General features: G+C 40.0%; 1 protein-coding gene across 1 annotated transcript in view; it reads right to left on the bottom strand.

Moving 5' to 3' along the window:
* The window catches only part of DCDC2 (doublecortin domain containing 2), a 122,770-nt gene that overhangs the window by 58,576 nt on the left and 43,636 nt on the right, over window positions 1-20,558 (bottom strand). Inside the window, 5 exon segments of the mRNA XM_019523640.1 lie at window positions 9,228-9,417; window positions 11,463-11,517; window positions 12,836-12,982; window positions 18,275-18,406; window positions 18,520-18,596. Of these exon segments, the coding sequence (XP_019379185.1) occupies window positions 9,228-9,417; window positions 11,463-11,517; window positions 12,836-12,982; window positions 18,275-18,406; window positions 18,520-18,596 (601 nt within the window).

Here is a 20,558-nt window from a genome sequence, read left to right on the forward strand (position 1 = left end):
GGCCCATGTTCATCTTGGAGTCAATGATGACTCCAAGATCCTTTTCTGCCTCTGTACTTACAAGAAGGGAGTTCCCCAGCCTGTAGGTATGGTGCCGGTTGTTCCTCCCCAGGTGCATCACTTTGCACTTGTCGGTGTTGAATCCCATCCTATTCTCATCCGTCCACCCTTGTAACCTGTCTAGGTCCCTTCTAGCATGCCCACATCCCCCCACATCTTAGCGTCATCAGCAAATTTGAACAGGGTACTTTTCACCCCCTCATCCAAGTCACTGATGAAGTTGGAGTACTGTGTCCAGTTCCGGGCACCGCACTTCAATAAGGATGTGCAAAACCTCGAGAGGGTCCAGAAAAGAGCCACTCATATGATCAGGCACTTGCAAGCCAAGCCATACGAGGAAAGGCTGAGGGACCTGGGACTCTTTTGCCTAAAGAAGAGAAGGTTGAGAGGGGGCTTAATAGTGGCTGACTTATATCAGAGAAGTGCATCAGGAGCTTGATGAACAACTGTTCACTAGGGCACCCCCGGGGAAGACCAGGACCAATGAACACAAACATCTGGAAGGCCGCTTCAGGCTTAATACCAGGAAAAACTCCTTCACAGTCAGGGTGTCCAGACTGTGGAATAAACTCCCTTCAGAGGTGGTGCAGTCACCTACTTGGAGGTTTTCAAGAGCAGACTGGACAGTCACCTCACTGGGGTCACTTGACCCCAGTTGTCTTCCTGCCTAGAGTAGTGGGGCTGGACCTGATGATCTGTGAGGTCTCTTCCAGCCCCTAACAATCTATGAATCTATGAAAAGAAAATAATCCCATTTTGTCTCTAAGAAACTAAGTACGCATTTATAAAATTTAGAGATTCATGACATGTTCAAACTGATTTATAATTCCCACTCTGGTAGCAATACCTCTGGAGATTAATACAAAGTTAAATAACTGACTTGAGGCAAGTTAAAAGGAAGGGGGAAAGGCTATTTTTCATTTCAGTACCCAATTCCAACCTCAAAGATGCTATCGATTTACCAGTATTCTTCACTAATAAATGCATGCTACACTTAAATGTAAATTGTCCAAGATTACTGCCGGAATCCCTATAAATATGAATTTCCTACAATTTACCTTTCATGAGAACACCTATCAGCTGCTTCACAGCATGAAAAGCACAAAAAGGCATTAGGAAAAAATCTCTCTCTGGCAAACTAGACCAATACTCCATTCACATAGCGAAAAAGAAAGCTATTACTCTGCAGGCAGTAAAAGCCTAATTTTAGAGATCTTAGGAAAAAAGGAACTGAATTCACTTTTGTCCCAGCCATTTGAAAACTGTTACATTTTTGCTGACAAAGAAATGAGTAAGTCACCCCCTGCAGCTTAAAATCCCCAATTAAATCTATTTTGAAATAAAAGTCTATATTTGTTTAGGACATCAATGTATAAACAGGACTATAGGAATTGCCAGGCTGGAACAAGCCCATGGCTTATCTTGACCAACATCCTAGGTCTGATGGTGGTCAGTACTGGGTATCTAAAAAGTGGTAAAAACCTCACAGGAGAAAGTCTTGGGATAATCTGCACCCTGTCTGAATTTCAGTCTAATCCCCAGTAGTTAGAAATTGGATTTTGCCTTAAATCATGAGTTCTAAAGCACTTCCCACACAGGTTAACACTATTACTAATACTGGATATTTTAGATATCTTCTTTGAATCTTGTTAATCTCTTGGCATCCTGTAGCACCGTGTTCCACCATCTAGTTATACAGTGTATACATAGAAAGTATTTCTTTTTTAAATCACATTTGAATTTTCCCTATCTTTATTTGATTAGCAATCCTCTTTTCCTTGTGGTCTGAGACAAGAAGAACAGAATTGCCTGATCTATCTGCCCACTACCATTTATTTTTTTCCCTGTCTTCTCTTTTCTAGGCAATCCTGTTGTTTTACTCTGTTCATATGTTTTTCTCCCCTATCCCAGTCCCCTGCTATTTTTTCCCCTCCTTTGACCATTTCTACATCAGCAATCTTCTTTCTGATCTGGGATAGCCAGTATCCCACACAGAATCCCACATGAGGTTATACCACTGATTTGTATAATAATACAATATTTTTTCAGATTGCTCCCCACACTTCTCCTTATGCATCCTAATATCATATTGACTGATCTGACCACAGTCACACAGTGAGAGAAGGCTTCCAATAAACTGGTGACAGTGATGCCAAGATAACTTCCCTAAGCTGATACAGCTAATTTAGAACCTTGTAAAAGGTATGAGTGATTCATTTTTTCCCTGCCAATCAGCATTACTTTGCATTTATCGACTTTAAATTCCATCTTAAACATAGGATCATAGGAAAGTAGAGCTGGAAGGCACCCCATGAGGTTTTCCAATCCAGTCCCTTGCTCAAAAGGGTTGCATTGTCCACAACCTTCCAAATTGTCTACAACTAGACCCTTTATTGCATTTGAGAAATGCTGAATAGAGCAGAAGAATCACTTCCCTTGATTTGCAAGTGACTCTCCTGTTAAGATACAACTCAGTACGCTGTTGGCTTTTTTGGCAACAAGAACACACTGTTGGCTCATATTCAACTTATGGTCTACTATAACCCCCAGGTTCTTCTCTGCAGTACTGCGGCCTAGCAAGGCATTTCTCATTCTGCAGTTGTACACAAAGGATTGAGACCATTGCTGCCAAGAGGAAGCAATGGGTGGTGCTGGCTGGAGATTTCCTCCTGTGGGGCACAGAGGCCAACCTGACCTATTAGCTTGAGAGGCCTGCTGCCTACCAGGATTCCACATTTGAGAAGTCATGGAAAGGATGCCAAGATTCATCTGGCTCCTCATCCATGTGAGCACTAATGATACTGCCAAGGTTGGCCTTGAGCAGATCAAAAGTGACTACATGGTTCTGGGCACAAGGGTAAAGGGAATGGGGGCCCAAATGGTATTTTCATTGATCCTTTCAGTCAAGGGTAAAGGCCCATCTAGGAAAACATGCATCCTAGAGATCAACATGTGACTGCACAGGTGGTGTTGCCAGCAGGACTTTGGCTTCTTTGACCCTGATGTGGTACTCCAAGCAGATCAATGGCGGGGAAGAGATACAGTCATATTGAAGAAAGTCCAGCACAGAACTACAGAAATTATTAGGTGCCTGAGAAGCAAGTTTTATGAGAAAAGGTTGAAAGAGGAAGGATTATTTAACCTGAAGAGAAGACTTGAGAGAGGATGTGATAGCAGTCTTCAAATACCTGAAAGGTGATTATAGAGAAGATGGAGACAGGCTTTTTCTCTGTGGCCACAGGGGCCTGAACTAGGAGCAATGGCCTTAAGCTACAGCAGAGGAAATTTAGCCTGAATATTATGAGGAACTTTCTGACTATGAGGGTAGTCAAGCATTGGAACTTGCTATCCAGAAAAGTGGTGGAAATTTTCAGGAACAGATTGGATACTTGGCTGGGATGGTCTGGTTAGGGATGATCCTGGCTTTAGCAGCAGGGTGGACTAGATGATCTTTTAAGGTCTCTTCTAAATACAAGGTCCCTTTTTTATCATGATCCTTGTCACCCCTAGGCAAGCATGGCTTGGCCTCTCTTGCCACTGGAGTGGGCTACTTCTTATCCAATGCCAAGGCTTCATACTTGTTCTCCAGCTGTACAGCCACAGGTTCAGAAGAGGAGTGATGCCCATTCAAACTGCCCTATTTGCTGGCCTATTCACTTGTTCTGTGTCACTGACTTCTGGCAAGCCTAGCCTGTCTACTTAGGGAAGGCTGACCTCCTTGTTCATACTGTGCTCAGCTCAGTCAGAGGCTGGGCTTAACAGCTGAGAGATCTCCTCTGTACATTCTTCCAAACAACCTTGCAAAATGACTCCCAAACTGAAGCTATACCACCAAGTCCAATCCATGCAGGCTTTCCCACTCACCAGCACCCACAAACCCTCTCCCCAGATAATCAGAGCTTCCTGCTCTCTCCCACTCAAACTCCTCTGTTTTCTAGCTTGTTCATTGGTCCTGTGGTGCCCATTCCTCTGCTGCTGACTTATGTTGGCCATTCTTCTGAAGATCCTCACTAACTTGTTTGGAGAAGACTAACACAAATAACTTGAGCACCTAAAAATTCTATAACATCACTTCTTCCCTGTATATTATTAATATATTGATGAATGTATTAGTTAACCTAGCCTAGTTGACTACTGCTCCAATTCTGCTAGGATGAAAACTATCTAATCCTACACTTTGTTTCCATGTAATTGCCATAATATGTGCCTGAATTACATATGCAAATGAATAGTAGGGAAAATGTGTGTGAGAACAGTTTAAGAGTCTATTATAGTTTACTTGAAGAGACTTTTATTTCTTAGCACATTTGAATTTCTAAAGAACAGTGTGACAGGGGTGTAGGTTGTAGCTGTGTTGGTCTAAGGACATAGGCAGACAAAATTCTTTGGGTGAATCTGATATCTTTTATTAAACCAACTTAAAATAGTTGGAAAAAAATTTCTTAGCAAGCTTTCGGGTTTTGTCATTCATTTCCTTGGAAAGAGACCAATCACATGGCAAGGGACTTTGCACATCACATGGCATACAGTGTTAGACTAGAATAATGTGTTATCACTCAACAGATGTGCATATATAAAACAAATGTGTGTATATAAAACCAGAACAATTAGTGTTTTTATGCCTCCTTCTACTAGTAAGCTACACATAAATAAAGTCTAGACTTATTTATATCACACAAATTTTTTTTTTTTAAAGCTGATTTCCCACCTCTGGTAAGAAATAAAGATGTTCAAATACAAGGCAAATCTGAACAAATGTATCCGTAAATCCAAGGAATTCCTATATCCATGGAAGTTACTCTTATGTTCAAGGAAAACTGATGTTGAACATATCAAAACATTCCTTTTTAAATCTGACTACAAGTGAATATTTGCTTTCTGCTACTGACAATCCGAGAATTTAAACATACATTTACATTCTCCATTAAAAAACAGATTGAAATGACCATGGCAGATTAATTCAATCACTCTAACTGATCAAAAATATATTTTAACGCTCCATCTTTGTATCATCAGTGCATGCAAGCAGCACTTGGATTTATTCAGACATCCTGAAGCAAAATGAAGTACCAAAACTAAATTAAATATATGCACTAGTGCTTATTTATGTTGTAGTAGTATAATTAATCATATCTAGGTGCTGACAGATTCTCATCTAGCATGATCCTATGCATTATGAAGAAAATATTTTCTTTATTTTTTATTGGAGGACACTGAAGCGTCCTCTGAAACCTGCATGTGACCAGATACCTTTTCAAACCTGCTTTGAAAAAAGACACACAGCAGAGGATCAAAAACTCACCATAGAGTCTGGTTTTAGCTTTCTCCCTAACAACAGTTGCTCCTTCTTCTGCCACTACTGCTAATCTTAAGACTATCTAGCCCACAACTGAGATGAGGCACCTGCCTCAGAGTCAGCAGAATCCTCAAATGTTTCCCCAACAAGATCAGCTCTTGCTAAACAAGAATAGTTCATCAAACAATTGGCAGCTTATTACACATCAGAGAATCTAGGAAATCCATAGGCACGCAGTATGAACTACTCTGTTTTTTTAGAGAGACAAGCTCACCCAGACACATTTTAAACACATTGGTAAGGTAAGGGAATAAAACTTGTGTTACTGCAGCCATTGCTGTATCTCTTCTGTGGACAAGATAGAAGAATGTAAGTGTTCAAAGCTGTCATTTAGGCAGTTTCATGTCTACTATAGTCAGAGGAAGTATAAAGCACAAAAGGAAGAAAATCCCTTCAGTGTCCTGTATAATGTCCAAGTGACATCACATAGCGAAAGGAAACCATTTATTTAGAAAAAGGCCATCGCAAAAGTACTACTTTCTAAAAGTTAACAGTACAAATCTCCTGACCAGAAAAGTACCTGCCACCAGCTACTCAAACAGAATGATATGTCTGGGATCATAATTAGCAGCTATATCTACTGTCAGTGATGGCTCTTAACATCTAGAAATGACAACATTCTACTTTTTTGCTCTTTACAGCAGAAAAAGTTCAAGGATGGGGCAAAGTACCAAGTAAAACAGTGGGGAAAAAAGATTTGACTATATCACAATCTGGTGCACATGAAATTTAGCTCGAGTCTAAATCTAAAGAGAATGATTATGCTTAATTGAAAAATGGGAATGATGGGCCATCAAATGGAGTAAGTATGCATTCTTCATTCAAATACAAGAGGCGACAATCTTGTGAGGAGAATTATCATGAAGCTGCTTCCCAAACTGTTTTCATATGATCTGGCTGAAGAAGTGTCAGAGCATTCAGTGAAGCAAACTGAAAGTCCATGCAACCACTTCTGAATACTCCTCACCCAAAGACTTAGTAGAGGATGGTATCCTTTTTCCCTGGATCACTACCAAGAAGAATAGTTTTGACAGTCCTAGGATCCACCCAAGAGGGCCAGTGGGAATTGACTGGGGTGCAGGGATTTCAGGATGGGGACCCTACACATTGTTTGCTTTGTTAACACTGTTCTATTATCTTTTCAGTGTTGAATATCTCATGGTTTTGAGCCAAGTCACAGCAACAGCAATTACTAGAAAGACTTCAGTTTAAATGCTGAATGACACCTTGGTTCAACAGGTTATACAGTCTCATCAAAATATGTATTAAGTCATTATTTCTTAATTAAATATCTGAGCTTTAGCTTCAGCATGAAAAAAAAAGAAATCAGAATAGGTTGTATTTGGAAAAGTGCTGGCAAGTCACTTGTACCTATAAATGTTTCTCATGAATTGTACACTCCACAGGTTGCTTGTGACCACAAACCATTCTGAAGCCCATTATACCATCACAAAGTGCCCTGTAGTCTCTGCCCAGTCAGGAAAGAGCCCAGAAAGCCATCTGGCAGGGGCACCATGATCAAAAGGTTGATCATAGGGACAGCATATTTTCCTTCACTACCAGCCAACCAGAGCTAACCACCTGGATTCCTCCTCCTCAGCTCCCTGTGCTCAGTTTGAAGATTCAGTTTCCCTGAGCAGCTGCAGGGAAGTGCACACCTCCATCCTCCCACACCCCTGCCACCAAAAAGCCTGAGCCTTTTCTGTCTTCACACTTGGATCTTTCTTGCCATATGAGAGGTTAAAGAAAGAAGAGCAGAGAGGGAAACAGAGCAGATCCCTTGCCTCCTTCAGCTAGGACCAGTATGGTGGAGCTTGAGTTCTTTGATTTGTGCAAAATTCAGTAGACGGGGGAATTCAAAGTGGAAGCAGCAGGAAGTCAGCTGGCTGGAGCACTTAAGAGACTCCCAGCAGTCATAGAAAAACAGCAACACCTGATATGGAAAAACAATGACCCAGCTATGATTTCTCTGCTTATCTCCTGTTCTCTAAAAACAGCAGTTGTCAGCCTTTCTGGACGTAAGGCATCCTTCAGTGGACTCAAAGCACCTCTCCATAACTTGTGTGATGGACAGATTTTTTTTCTTGGTTGTTGGTGACTGATTTGGTGACTTTGAGTTAGAGGATCCTGAGATACTAACCCCAAGGCCCCCTCTAAGATCAAGAACTTGCAGTCCCCCTCTTTCTTGCTTTTAAATAGAAAGCCTTGAGGCTTTAAACAAGGACAGCAAAGCCCACACAAGAAAAAAGAAAAACACTTGCCAGAGAAACCCTGATAAGATGGGGATCTACTGAGATCATTTTAAAAGCTATGTAAATGGACAGTCACGGTCTGAAAGGAAAAGAAGAACAGAACTGTCACTTACTTTCACTATAGTAAGATAATTAGTTAAGATAGAAGGAACCATAGTTTGAGTACCACCCATAATTATGCCCAGCTATATTAATATCAGCAATATAATCCAAGGGCATCCAATTCAAAACTAAAATAAACCAACAATTCTACAGACATACTATGAAAGACATGGTTATATTCAATGTTCCCTCTAAGGTTTAGTGATCTGTAAGCAATCCTGGCTGGGAGTGCGCGGGTATCTCAGTGTGCTTGCCCCTCCGCACCTCTTGCAGCAGCCTGTGGCCAGGATGGGGTGGTGACAAGCAGCCAGATGAGAAGGTGGCAGTGGGGGGGCGCATTGCTGCCCCCTTGCTACAGCACTGGGCATCCCCCCAGGCTGGTTCCCAGGGGGCCATGGCCTCCTATTGCCCCCACACACACACCTCCTGTCGGTATGCCACTATGTACGCAGCATTAAAAAGTTATTGCATGGCATGATTTTTTATTGTGTACAGCCATGCATGCATGCAGCTTAGAGGGAACACTGGTTATATTACAAAGTGATTCACAGTAAAGGGATTAATTGATCTCTAAATGCCAATGTTCAAATCTACTCTTCAATCACAAAGTACAGTTTATAAATCATAATCCTATACAGGTGCAGATATACAAAAAGCACCACTGAATCCAGTATGCTGAGTATTATGGTACATTTAAAAGACAGTGTATGGAATGTCAAAAGCTGTGAAAAGTGTAATTTATCATTGCTGACAGATATTATTTGGTCTGTTAAGCATTTTGGAACTATTACTGATAAGAAAAAATAGCAAGCCTAACAATTCAGCAACATACCTTGATAAAGAGGATATTCTTCTAGGCATAGAAACATCTCACAGAATAATAAAAAGAAAACAATTTCTCAGAGAGAACATTTATTATTCAATTCCTGAATTGCTGCCAAGGCATAGCAAGGAAGGAAATCAGAAGCTGCCTTGAATAAGTCCAAAAGTGATTTGTCCCTGCTACTATTGACTAACTGGAGTTTTGCATTTGTCTTACTTCTAGAGGATCTAGTCATTGTGTTGCATCAGGTGGCTACTATCATATCCTCTGGGAGAACGTGATGTTCCTTTTTGCTTGCAATACAGAATGGAGAAAATAGGTTTTGGCAGGGATCTTTTTTTTTTTCCCATTTGTACCAAAAGCACAAAAGATAAAGGTTACTTAACTTATAGCGTGTATAGCGTATTCCAGCTTCTTCTTTCTTTTATAAATTGAGCTAAGGCTGTGAATGTACCTGCCAATTGTAACTCAAAATTTGATTTGTATATTAATGTCGCAGTCAAATTCACTTGACAGCACAAGGCCACGTGTCACACCACTGTGCTACTCTAAATTTTCACCGGTGTATCCATGATCAGTTTGGCCCTTTGCATTTAGGTGGCTACAGTATGATACACTTCACCCAAGTACTTACCATTGTCTTGGAGAGCATAAGCTGAGGTCGCTACTCTTACATTTTGTTTCACTTTTGTGTTTTTCTTAGAAGAATGGCTCTCCTCTTGGTTCTGTGTTTTCTTTTCTTTTCTTTTTGGAGGCTGAGGTGATGACACCATTTCTGCTGTGTCGCTGGATCCAACAGTAGATTTAGATTGTCGATCATTCCCCTAAGAATAAGGTTCATAGTTTTCATAGGTGAATACAGGGCAATTTTTCTTAAGTTTCACAGTAAACTGCCTAAGTTTCAGTATTAATAGGCATCAAAGCACAGAAGCAAGTATATTAAGTTACTACCAGGATTTTTAGATGGCATCTTAAATAATGCTATCTTGCCATCTAGTTATCAATGGCTCAGAAAAATAGATATTATTTTTGTTTAATGAAGACAGAGAGTATAGTCATAGTTCAGTCTTTTTGTTTTAATGGCTACAATTTCTCAAATTCACATTAGAGAGCCCTGAACCAACAAGCAATAGCAATACAGAGTATAGATTCCAGGCTGAAACCAGTGGAACTTCACTAACCTATGCCAGCTGAAAATGTTGCCCTAGATGATAAATATCATAAGTTTATATTCCTATCTTCCTATCTGTTTACATGATTTTAAATTCCCACCATGCATAGTTAAATTGTCGGGGGGGGGAGTTGAAACTTGCTTTTATTACTTCTTTCAATAACATAAAACAGCATAAGAGATTAATTCATTTTTTTGCACATACCAGTACTGGATGTCATCTTCTTGTTTCTATTTTTCAGACTTGTGATAGTTAAATAGGACTTATGAAAAACAGATGCTAGAATTTTAGAAACTTATATGAATGAAAAAAAGGAAATTTCTCTTTATATTGATCTTTTCATCTTTTATTGAGTTTAAACTGAATGAGGTAGTGATACATAGTAGTGATGGTGCCATTGGCAATGACAATGATGAGGATGATAATAATAACGGAGGCAGCTAGTATATTTTGGCTGTCAGACAGAAGTGGTTTGGGGAAAATAAGAGTACTAGATTTATATTTTTAGACTGTGGGATTAATTATTACTGTTCTGTAACTTTATGCCTGTCTAGAGTCAGGGCAGAGCAAATAAAATACTGCTATAGTGATATGGTACTACTTTATACCCATATTGCACTCACTCAGCACTGGCTGAAATAAAAAGCAACTAACCAATGAGGACTATAATTAAGATCAAGGTCAGGGAAGTAGGTACTCAGTCTAAAATAGGGAAAGAATAATTCGGAGGTTATTTAGATTAGTTAGATGTAGGCAAACCAGCAGGGTCTGAGAAGAGTCACCCAAGAGTATTCAAGGTATTGGCTGAAGTTATTGCAGAGCCATCAGCTATTTATCTGAAAACTCCCAGAGGTCAGATGAAACCCCTTAAGATTGATGAAAAAGGGGAAATGGAACACCCAGCGAATTACAGACTAATCAGTCTAATTCTGGTACATGAACCATATCATCAAATAATTGATTTATAAGTACCTTGGGCCCAATCCTATTACTGCTCCAACCTATAATTGTTGCTTGCCTCAACATTAGGTGCCTCACTTAACGAGGCCTAATCTGATGACTCCTCCAATGTGCTCAAGTCCCCTGGAAGAGGTTATACTTATCACATAATTAACATGCTTATTTCACCATAAATAGTAACCCTGCCAGAAGTTCAGGTAATTAATAGTATGACAAAGTGAGAGAACAGCCATAAAATGTTTATGGTGTAAATGTCTATATAGGGTGCAAAATGGTAGGGAACTGGACTCTTCATCTGTAATTATTTTCCAGAACACTGGGAACATGGGATAGGTAATTCTTTTAGAGACTGATACAAAGTCCATTTAAGTCTGTGGGAAGACTCCCACCGTCTCCAGTGGGCATTGAATCAAGTACATATTGAGGGTCCAAACATGCAAGGATTATTCAACAGGCTTCAAAGAAACATCTCAGAATGAGCATCTGGTCTTTGTTTGTGTTTCAGAAGTGTTCTGCAAGGTGTTGTACAGAATCAAGAAATTGTTCCAGCAACAGTATTTGCTTCAATTATTTTTTGTGTAACTAGTCCTGTAAATAGCTTTATATTCTTCAGACAGTAATAAACGTACCACCAGGTGGCTGTGGGCTCTCTTTCCTCAGGTTTAACTGAAACCCAAAAGGACAATGATTTTCCATCTCTTGGAATTAAGAACCTTATTATGACATATGATACTCACACTCCCTTTAGATTTTCGGGATCCTGCAATAGGAGGCAGTGAAGAGGCTTTGGAGCTGTAGAAAAAAAAATACCTTAGGACTCTGAATACTATCTATGTCATAGATACTAAATGTGCATATATGTTTTCAGATACAAAACAGTGGTCTGTTGTCTTAATTACGGAAACGCCATTTATTAATTTTTCTACTGCACTGTTTTATTAAGAAATGTCACCAACATAAAAGTTTAATCATTTGTGATATAAATTACATTTCCATGCTTCGTATACTGAAAAAACTTGAGGATAGTATCCTTTACTTAATAGGCAGAAGAGCCTCACAGCTGGTATAATCTGCACATTCCCACTACTTTCAAAAGAACTTTTCATCTTTCCATTATTTCTTTGCAAACACTTTTCACTTTGAGTTGCATGCACTCTACAAATCGTCTGTTAAATCAATGTGTATTGCATGCTAGCTAATTTGTAAAACTATAGGACAAATTCTGATCTAACATTAGTTCCTAACTTACATGATTCCATTGGTTTTAAAGGAACTATTCCCAATTTATGCTAGAGAAAAAATGTAAGATGATGTGGGGACAACATTTTTTTTCAAAAAATGTAAGGGACCACTCCAACTTTTTAGATCCTTATGCTGTATGCCATTATGAGTTAATCCTGCCCATACCTACTACCACTATAGAATTTACTACCATGCACTGTCCATTTGAAAATCAATGGGATGACTTATAGTAAGTAATAAGTAACATGCCCAGTAGTGTTTGTAACATTGCAGAGGCATTGCCTAGCTCCTGTTGAACACATAGCGAAGTCCAGCTCAGCTCCCTTTCCTCTCTGAACAGGTAATCAAGGGAAGACATTGGATGCCACTAAGGAAGTTCTTGCTTCACACCAAGGTCAGAGGCTGGTTTACAACACCTTTCTAAAAGAGCATATGCTCAAACAAGATATAAAAATAAAGTGGACATTAAATGGTTGTAAATTAGCATAGCTCCACGGAAGTTCATAAAGATATGCAGAGAAAGTGGGCTCCTGATGGGGGAAAGCCAGGCTAAAGGAGCGAAAAATCCTTCCCCTAGTATTTTTTTTGTGATAGACAATCTCCAGTTTCAATGGCATGCTTATGGGAAAAAAATCTGTCCATTGTTCTCACCTTTCTTTCTCTCTGTTAATATTATTTTTCTCCTTTTCTTTCTGATTGATTTTGACCATTAGGTTTTTTCAAAATTATAAATACCAGTAATAGTCTGAATCCATGTTCCATTGTGTGTGCCTGGAAGTAGGGTTTTGTACTTTATTGGCCATGGTTTGTAAACACAATGATGCAAACCCAAACACCCAAACAATTAATGTACACAATGTGAGCTTACCCTTGCGGTCTTCTGATGGTAGACTTGCTAAAGAGTAGATCACCATAAGGCAACTTCTTAAACTTGTCTCTGCCCACTGCAATGTAAAATTGCCCATTCTCCAAATCTGACCCACTCTGAACCAGTTTTCCATCTAAAGTATAAAGCCTGAAAAATATTAGTATTAAAAGCATGAATATATTAATTATTCTAATATCCAATTAGATTTGCTAACCACATCAAAAAGCCAGTATAACCTATACCCTTAAAGAAATAATGATTTTATCTATTCTGGCCACAATTTTACCAGATTTTAAAATGCAAAGCTAGAGAGGCTGTCACACAACTACCAGTCTGACAAAAAAAACCAACCACCAGGGAAGAATGTCAGAAAAAGATCAATTCCTTGGAAACATGGAAATCTAATTTGGAATTGATCCATTCCATTCTGAGATTTCTTTTTCCTTATCCTCACATCTGGCTGGGACTTCCCTCCCATTTAGCCATATGGGAAGAATAAACTAATCAAAGTCCTCAAATTTAGAATTTATAGTCAATTCATTTCATAGGTGAAAATAATTAATAATATGAGCATAGCACACTTACTGATACAAAATACTTTGGATTATTGCTATAATTTTGCCAAATCATTTCTAAGTTATAGCAAAGTGTAGCATGTATAGAGCAACTAAATACCAAACTGGATGTGTCCGTCACACTACAGAGATCTCTAAGTTAAATTGTCGCTGTAGATAAAGTAACAAGTTACTGCACTAATATTTACTGAAGCTGAAGGAAGGATATTCTCTTGCTTGGTGATTTTTATTTCTCTTTGTTCCAGCCACCTCATTTCTAAGAGTGTGATCTTATAAAAGAAAGATCATAATTAAAGTGTGTGGTGTGGGGAAGGAGGAAATCATTCTATCCTGTGCAACGTATTCCAGAATTCAAAAGCCGAAGTATGTCTGCATAGTTAAAATTAACATTAAAATTTGTATATTTGATAAACCTTCTAGAGGAACCTTAAATATGCATGTTATTCATAAACTCAAACAGGTGATGATACAGAAACAAATAGTAAATTTAACATCACAATAAGCTTTTTCCAAATTATAAGAGCATGAATAGGGCAGTAGGAACCAGCAGCACACTTACACAATGGGGAACTCCCTACTCGAGAGCACGGAGGCAGAAAGAGATCTTGGAGTCATTATAGACTCCAAGATGAACATGGGCCGACAATGCGAGGTCATGGTTGGCAGGGCTAACCGGACCTTGTCGTGCATCCACAGGTGCATCTCGAGTAGAGCCAAGGAGGTGATCCTCCCCCTCTACGCGACGCTGGTCAGGCCACAGCTGGAGTATTGTGTCCAGTTCTGTGCGCCCCATTTCAAGAGGGATGTGGACAACATGGAGAGGGTCCAGAGGAGGGCCACCCGCATGATCCAGGGACAACAGGGCAGACCCTACAGTGAGAGACTGCGGGACCTGAACCTATTCAGCCTCCACAAGAGAAGGCTGAGGGGGGACCTGGTGACCGTCTATAGACTCACTAGGGGGGACCAGAAGGGTTTGGGGGAGACGCTGTTTCCCCTAGCGCCCGCTGGCATAACAAGGAGTAATGGGCACAAGTTGATGGAGAGGAGGTATAGATTGGACATCCGCAAAAACTACTTCACAGTTAGGGCGGCTAGGAGCTGGAACCAACTTCCAAGGGAAGTGGTGCTGGCCCCTACCCTGGGGGTCTTTAAGAAGAGGCTGGATGCCTACCTGGCTGGACTCATTTGAGTCCCGTTTCTCTTTTTGGGGTTTTTTGTTGTTCTCCCGCCCTGGCGGGGGGTCGGGCTAGAAGATCTACTAGGTCCCTTCCAACCCTTAATCTATGAATCTATGAAGAGAGATCTCCGCAATGCTGTAATGTTCTGTATTTTATGAGAGACAAAATGTTTCTTTTTCAGACAATTCTCAGCATTTTACATTAATTTTCTATAATCAGTATGAATGAAGAAAAATAATTTGATGACTGCATTTTCTGTATTTCTGAGGTCAGGTGCCCACTGGGTTTAACCTTGCACAAAATCAGACAAACCACACAACTTGTATAACTACACTCCTATCACATTTTTGTAATCCATTATGCTCCTCTGCTTCCTAAGATTTGGAAGTTCCTCAATATTCTAGGTATAGAAGATTGTGAGTTAACATAACCAGATTATTTGCTCATTTTATATATTATTAGACACACACACACCCCCAATCGCAGCTTTCCAAAATATTAATCACTTTGCTGCTCCCTTGCACATCCAGTAAGTCAGGTTAATGGCTCCTCCTCTGTTATCACGTGTACTGAGCAGGGCATTTTTTAGTCCAAACATTTCACAGAAATGTCAGCAAAAAACTTGACTGCCACACATAAGCCATGAGTACCAGCTGAAGGCCATTAATGATCAAGCAGGCTCACAAAGACATGGGTGTCTAAAATCAATAAGGAACCCATTTCTGAATTCACTTCATCATGCTTTGCTTGACCACACACTGCTTGAAGAAGCCTGAATAACTAAGGCAAATCAATCTAGCTTAGGAGATGAATTCTACCATAGGTGATATGTATGTGAATTTTACTTCATGTGTTTTTGTGCTTTTAATGTCATGTTTGTTGTTTCATTTAATGCTTTCTTCCTAATGAAACACCCAAAAGATTTATCATGAAATATTCAGTGGCCTCCAGCTATATTCTTCTCAATAAGAATAATAATGGAAGTAATGGAGTTAAACATAATCAGGTATTTAAAGTAAAAACAATGACAAACAGGCATTGAACAATAAAACATTGTGTGCGCGTGCATACACGTGTGCATGTGTACATACACACACACAGTTTTATCATTAAATGCCTGTTTGTCATTGTTTTTACTTTAAATACCTGGTAATGTTTCACTCCAATATAACATATATTACAGACCTGACAAGCAGCACATAGGTTGTGTTCCATTTATGCCTCTGCAGCCTTCAACCCACCCACTCAGTCACGTCTATCCACAGCTCACCATGTTTTTCATGAACCCCCCTGCCATCTTTTCTTTGGGCCACAGGGAGATGTTCTGCTCTACCTCCCCTCCCATGCCACAGCCAGAAAAAGGAAGACAGGAGCAGAGGAAGCAGAAGCTGGCAGACTGTGGCAGTGATGCAAGGTGTGGGGGCAATGCCCCAGAACATTGGCAGTGCATAAGGGGGGCAGATGGGTGCCCGTGCACCCCCTGAAATAGGCCGTGCACCCCCTGGAAGCTCCAGCTGTGAAACTGGAAGTGCCACCAGAAGTGCACTTCTGGTTTTGCCACAGGCTCGGTGATGGGCCACTGGGGGACCCCTGCCCCCAGTCAGTGATGGGCTCCTGGGGGACTCCCCCACCCCCAGTCAACGATCAGCCACTAGGGAAATCCACCCCCACTGCCCACTGCCAATCTGGTGCCCCCCACCCAGGCTCAGGAGGCACCAGTCACCCATGGCCCAGAATCCCCATCTGCAGCCTTGTCCACACACCTACCTGCTTCACCTGCAATTCTTTCATCTCCCATCCCTTTGTCTACACAATTTCTATGTCATCAACCCAAGGTGTACCTCCTAACCATCATCTAACCTCACACTTCCGAGCTGCCCATACACATGTGCAACATATCTATCAGGGACCTGGCACCCGTTATTTCCTGACGCTTTGTTTCCCGTCTTTCTTCTTATCCCATATTTCCTGCAACTGTTCCCATACCAGTGTTACTTGGTGGAAAGAATCAGTGGCATAAAAATGTCACCAATGAAGCTTTAAAAATGTTGGCAGCTAGGCTGTTAATGATGTGGAAAAGGAAAACACCGAGCATGCACTGTGTTTCTCGTAATTCTCTCACTCCTTGTATAATGAGAAGTTATATCTTCCCAGCATCAGTGAGCTCACAGGACCTTCCACCTAATGATAACACAGTTACCATAATCCATAGCAATTAATCTGTGACTTATTAAAGAACAACAATTACTTTACTAGCTTATTTAATATATATTCCTACCATTTTAAGGAGCAGGATATGAAAACTAGGTTAATAGGAAACCAGAGGAGGGGAACACTGACTGATTCAAATATGCTGTGCATATTTTTTTTTATCATATCTAAAAAAAGAGAATGACTAACATAAAACACTGCTGGAAATTCTTCAACTACAGTCTTAGTCACAGTTTATACCCTACCAGAGGCATAACTTCCCAGCCCTACAATCTAGACAGTCACTGTGCAAGGTGCAGAGGCAGTGGCCAGACATCCTCTGCTATGGGGGGAGATGTCACCTCCTTTATAGCTATCAAAATGGGTTTTAAACACTGATTTCCATGGGCAAAAACCCTGCTCTGACAACTCCACCTCCTGTAGTACCCTGTTTCTATCAGCCGGTGCCACCACACTATGTGCCATCACCCAGGCACTGCTAACCCCATCACTGCTGCTCAGCCCTCCCCACTGCCAGAGCTGCTGCCTGGATGGTGCAGGGTGCAATGGGGAGACAGGGGACAGAAGGGTGAGGCACCCCACTGCCTCCATTCTGGCACCCCACACCCTGGGCAGCACTCAGGGATCATGCCCTCTCACCCACCTATCATTATACTACTATATCTACTACATCTACTAATTTAGTTAGTAGGTACAGTACCTACTAATAGATAACCTACTTATTTGGTTCCTTGTTAAAGCAGAGAGTTGCATCCAGACATGAGAGGGAAGCTCTCATGGTTTAGATGGAAATAAAGAGTAAGATTCTCACCAGATGTCACTACACTGAAGTGACTGGATTTACATCCATTTATACCAGCTGAAAATCTGACCCAGAAAGCACTCATATATATTTATAAGTGCACATATGCTTATTTAGTTCTATATTTAATCTTAGGCGTTCCAAGAATTTTGTGAGCAAAATTTTGGGTTTGACAATGACATCAGAAACACAGGCCTGGAGATAAAGGGACTGGACAGGTGCTACCTGGAAAAGGGTCAAATTGTTTCATTTGGACAATGCCAAAATGTTTTACCTTGAATTTGTGTTAATTCATTTCAGTTTGAACCTGCCTGACATTCATTCCTAATTTTAGTGATGTGTTATGGTTACAGATAGTGTCAAGCTAATGAATAAAATGCATGACATTTAATAGGAGATAAAAAAAGTTTAAACAAAATTAATGGAAACATTCAAAATAAAACATTTTGATGGTCCTGAATTTACATTTTTTTAAATTTTCGTTTTGTGGGAAAGTTCAAAATGTTGCCATTTTGTTCTAGTTAAGAACATTGTTTGCTTGCTTTAGAAATGCCAGAATTTCAATTTCCCATAGAAAAAACCCCCTCCAGATAACAATCACCTGTTTACAGAGACATAAACATATGTCAGTGCCTAAAGTTTGTATTACAAGCTTACAGCTTCCTCATACCTGTGCACAGCTCCACTTCTGAGAGTTATTTTTTCTGTAACCATCTCAAGAACATGTTCCCATTGAGTCAGTGTTTTCCTTGGGATGAAGAGACGTACTGCTGGATTTATGATGTCTCCGTTAGCAATCAGACTGGAAAAATAAAGGAAAGTTAAATACATTAGAGCTGTGCTTAAATTTAAAAAAAATAGAACTCAATAGAAACATTAAAAATATGTTGATCCCTACAGAAAAAGCCAACTTACAAAATAGTACATGGCTCCTGCAGAGGTTTACGAAACCGTGCAGACACATTGATTCTACTGTGCGTAACTGGCTTCACCTGGAAGAGAAAAGATATACAAAGATTTCTTTTTCCTTCATATTAAGATCAGATTTTTAAAAATTGTTTTATTCTACTTACTTATTTGGCCAACTCCATCCTTTCCAAAAGTAGATTAAACAAGCTTTAAGCTACTGCCATCTGGCACTCAGTACTTCAGTGGCTCAACTATACTGGCTGTGGATGTCGTTTTGAAGGAATTGTTGGGATATAATGTTTGGGACCTAGACCTCTAGCAGGACCTTATTTTTTCTTCCACCCTTCCTCAAGTGTGCATTGTGTCACTAAAATACACTCCTCACACAGGGTCTAAACTGAACTTCAGCACTCCGTAGTTTCCGCTACTGATTTTTCAGTGATGACTGCTGAGTCACACAAGGCCCAGGGTCCCAAATTGAAGCTCCAAATTCATAAAGCTACTTTCTTGTAATTCATATCTATTGTTTTTCAAAGTCAACCTTGAAGTTTCCATTTGGTAAAACACCTAAATACCTCCAGGCCCTGATAACTAATATTTTGCTCTTACACGGATCTTTACATTCAAAATTGTCAACATATTTTACAAAGCAGGGAAAGTACAAGGCTCATTTACGGATGGGAAAAATAGCTTGAGTAAAGCAATTTACTCAAGAATGGCATGCTGGCAACAGGCAGAAATAGAATGCAACTACCTAAGTTCCAGTTCTCTGTGCTAACAACCACACGGGCTGCCTCATACATACATACTGTTTTCAGAGAGCCTTGACATTAATTTTGAAAATAAAATTATCCAATGTTATCTATACAGGGCTTGCTACTGCAATCATAACACTCTTCCACCCCGCCCCAAACACACCTAGAGGAAGATTTTAATTCTTCCATAATTCACAAATCATTCAGTCAAATTCACTGCTTAAATCCCAAATAAATATCTAGAAATAAAGGAAAATATGTTGACACTGGCATTAAGCCAGCAAAGGGTAAAAAGGTTAAAGTAGTACACAAGGAGAAACATACTTTAAAGTAAATTAATAAATTTAGTAAGCTTATACATCTAATAGAGTGAGAATCATAGAGAAGTAGGGCTAGGAGGGACTTCAAGAGGTCATTTAGTCCAACCCCCTGCCCAACTCAGGATCATCCCTATCCAAACCATCCCATACAAATCCATTATCTAACCTATAGTAAAAGTATAGTTAACCCTGACACAACCCAAGACATAATACCCTAACCTGCCACAGGTAAAGCAGGGGTGCCATGGCAGCCAATGTCCTGCTTCTGTAAAAGGGTGTTAGTACATGATCAAGAGATCCCAGGTAGAGGGTTAGTTCCTCCATTATAGTGGAAGGTAAACATCCCCATAGTCCATACCAATCTGACCATGGGGTAAAAATTCCTTCCTGACCCCAAATATGGTGATTGGTCTGACCCCAAGCAGAGGGAGCAAGACGCTTTAAGCCAAGAATCTCTGGCTTTAAGACCCAGGAGGAGCATTAGCACACCCCAGTCAATATCCCCAGCATTGGCTGTAGTCAACATCCAATGCCTCTGAGGAAGGTTTTAAAAAAAATCTCTAATACAAAAAAAATACTCTGATATGCTGGACTCTTTCAATCTATATCAGACTTCAATAATGGCTAATATTATGTCAGTTTAATAAATATTCCTCATTTTAATCTGCGAGACAACATGGACTCTGAAATACTACCTCTCTCTAGAATACTAGTCACTAAGGGCATGTCTACACAGTAACAGAAAAGTGCCCACAGTAACAGTGTCAACATTTACCATTAGCAGTATTTCAAAGTGAGGTATATTATATGAGGCAAAAATATATGTAAAATGGTGCTTTGGGCTGGCATTACAGTAACTGAGCACCAAAAGTCAGAGGGATAAATACACAAACACACACATATATCTATAGATATAGATTTAATGTTAATGCCTTTCATATATATATATACACACATACACACACACACA

This window comes from Gavialis gangeticus, unplaced genomic scaffold (assembly GCF_001723915.1).
Source record: "Gavialis gangeticus isolate Ggan-Ray unplaced genomic scaffold, GavGan_comp1, whole genome shotgun sequence".
NCBI lineage: Eukaryota > Metazoa > Chordata > Crocodylia > Gavialidae > Gavialis > Gavialis gangeticus.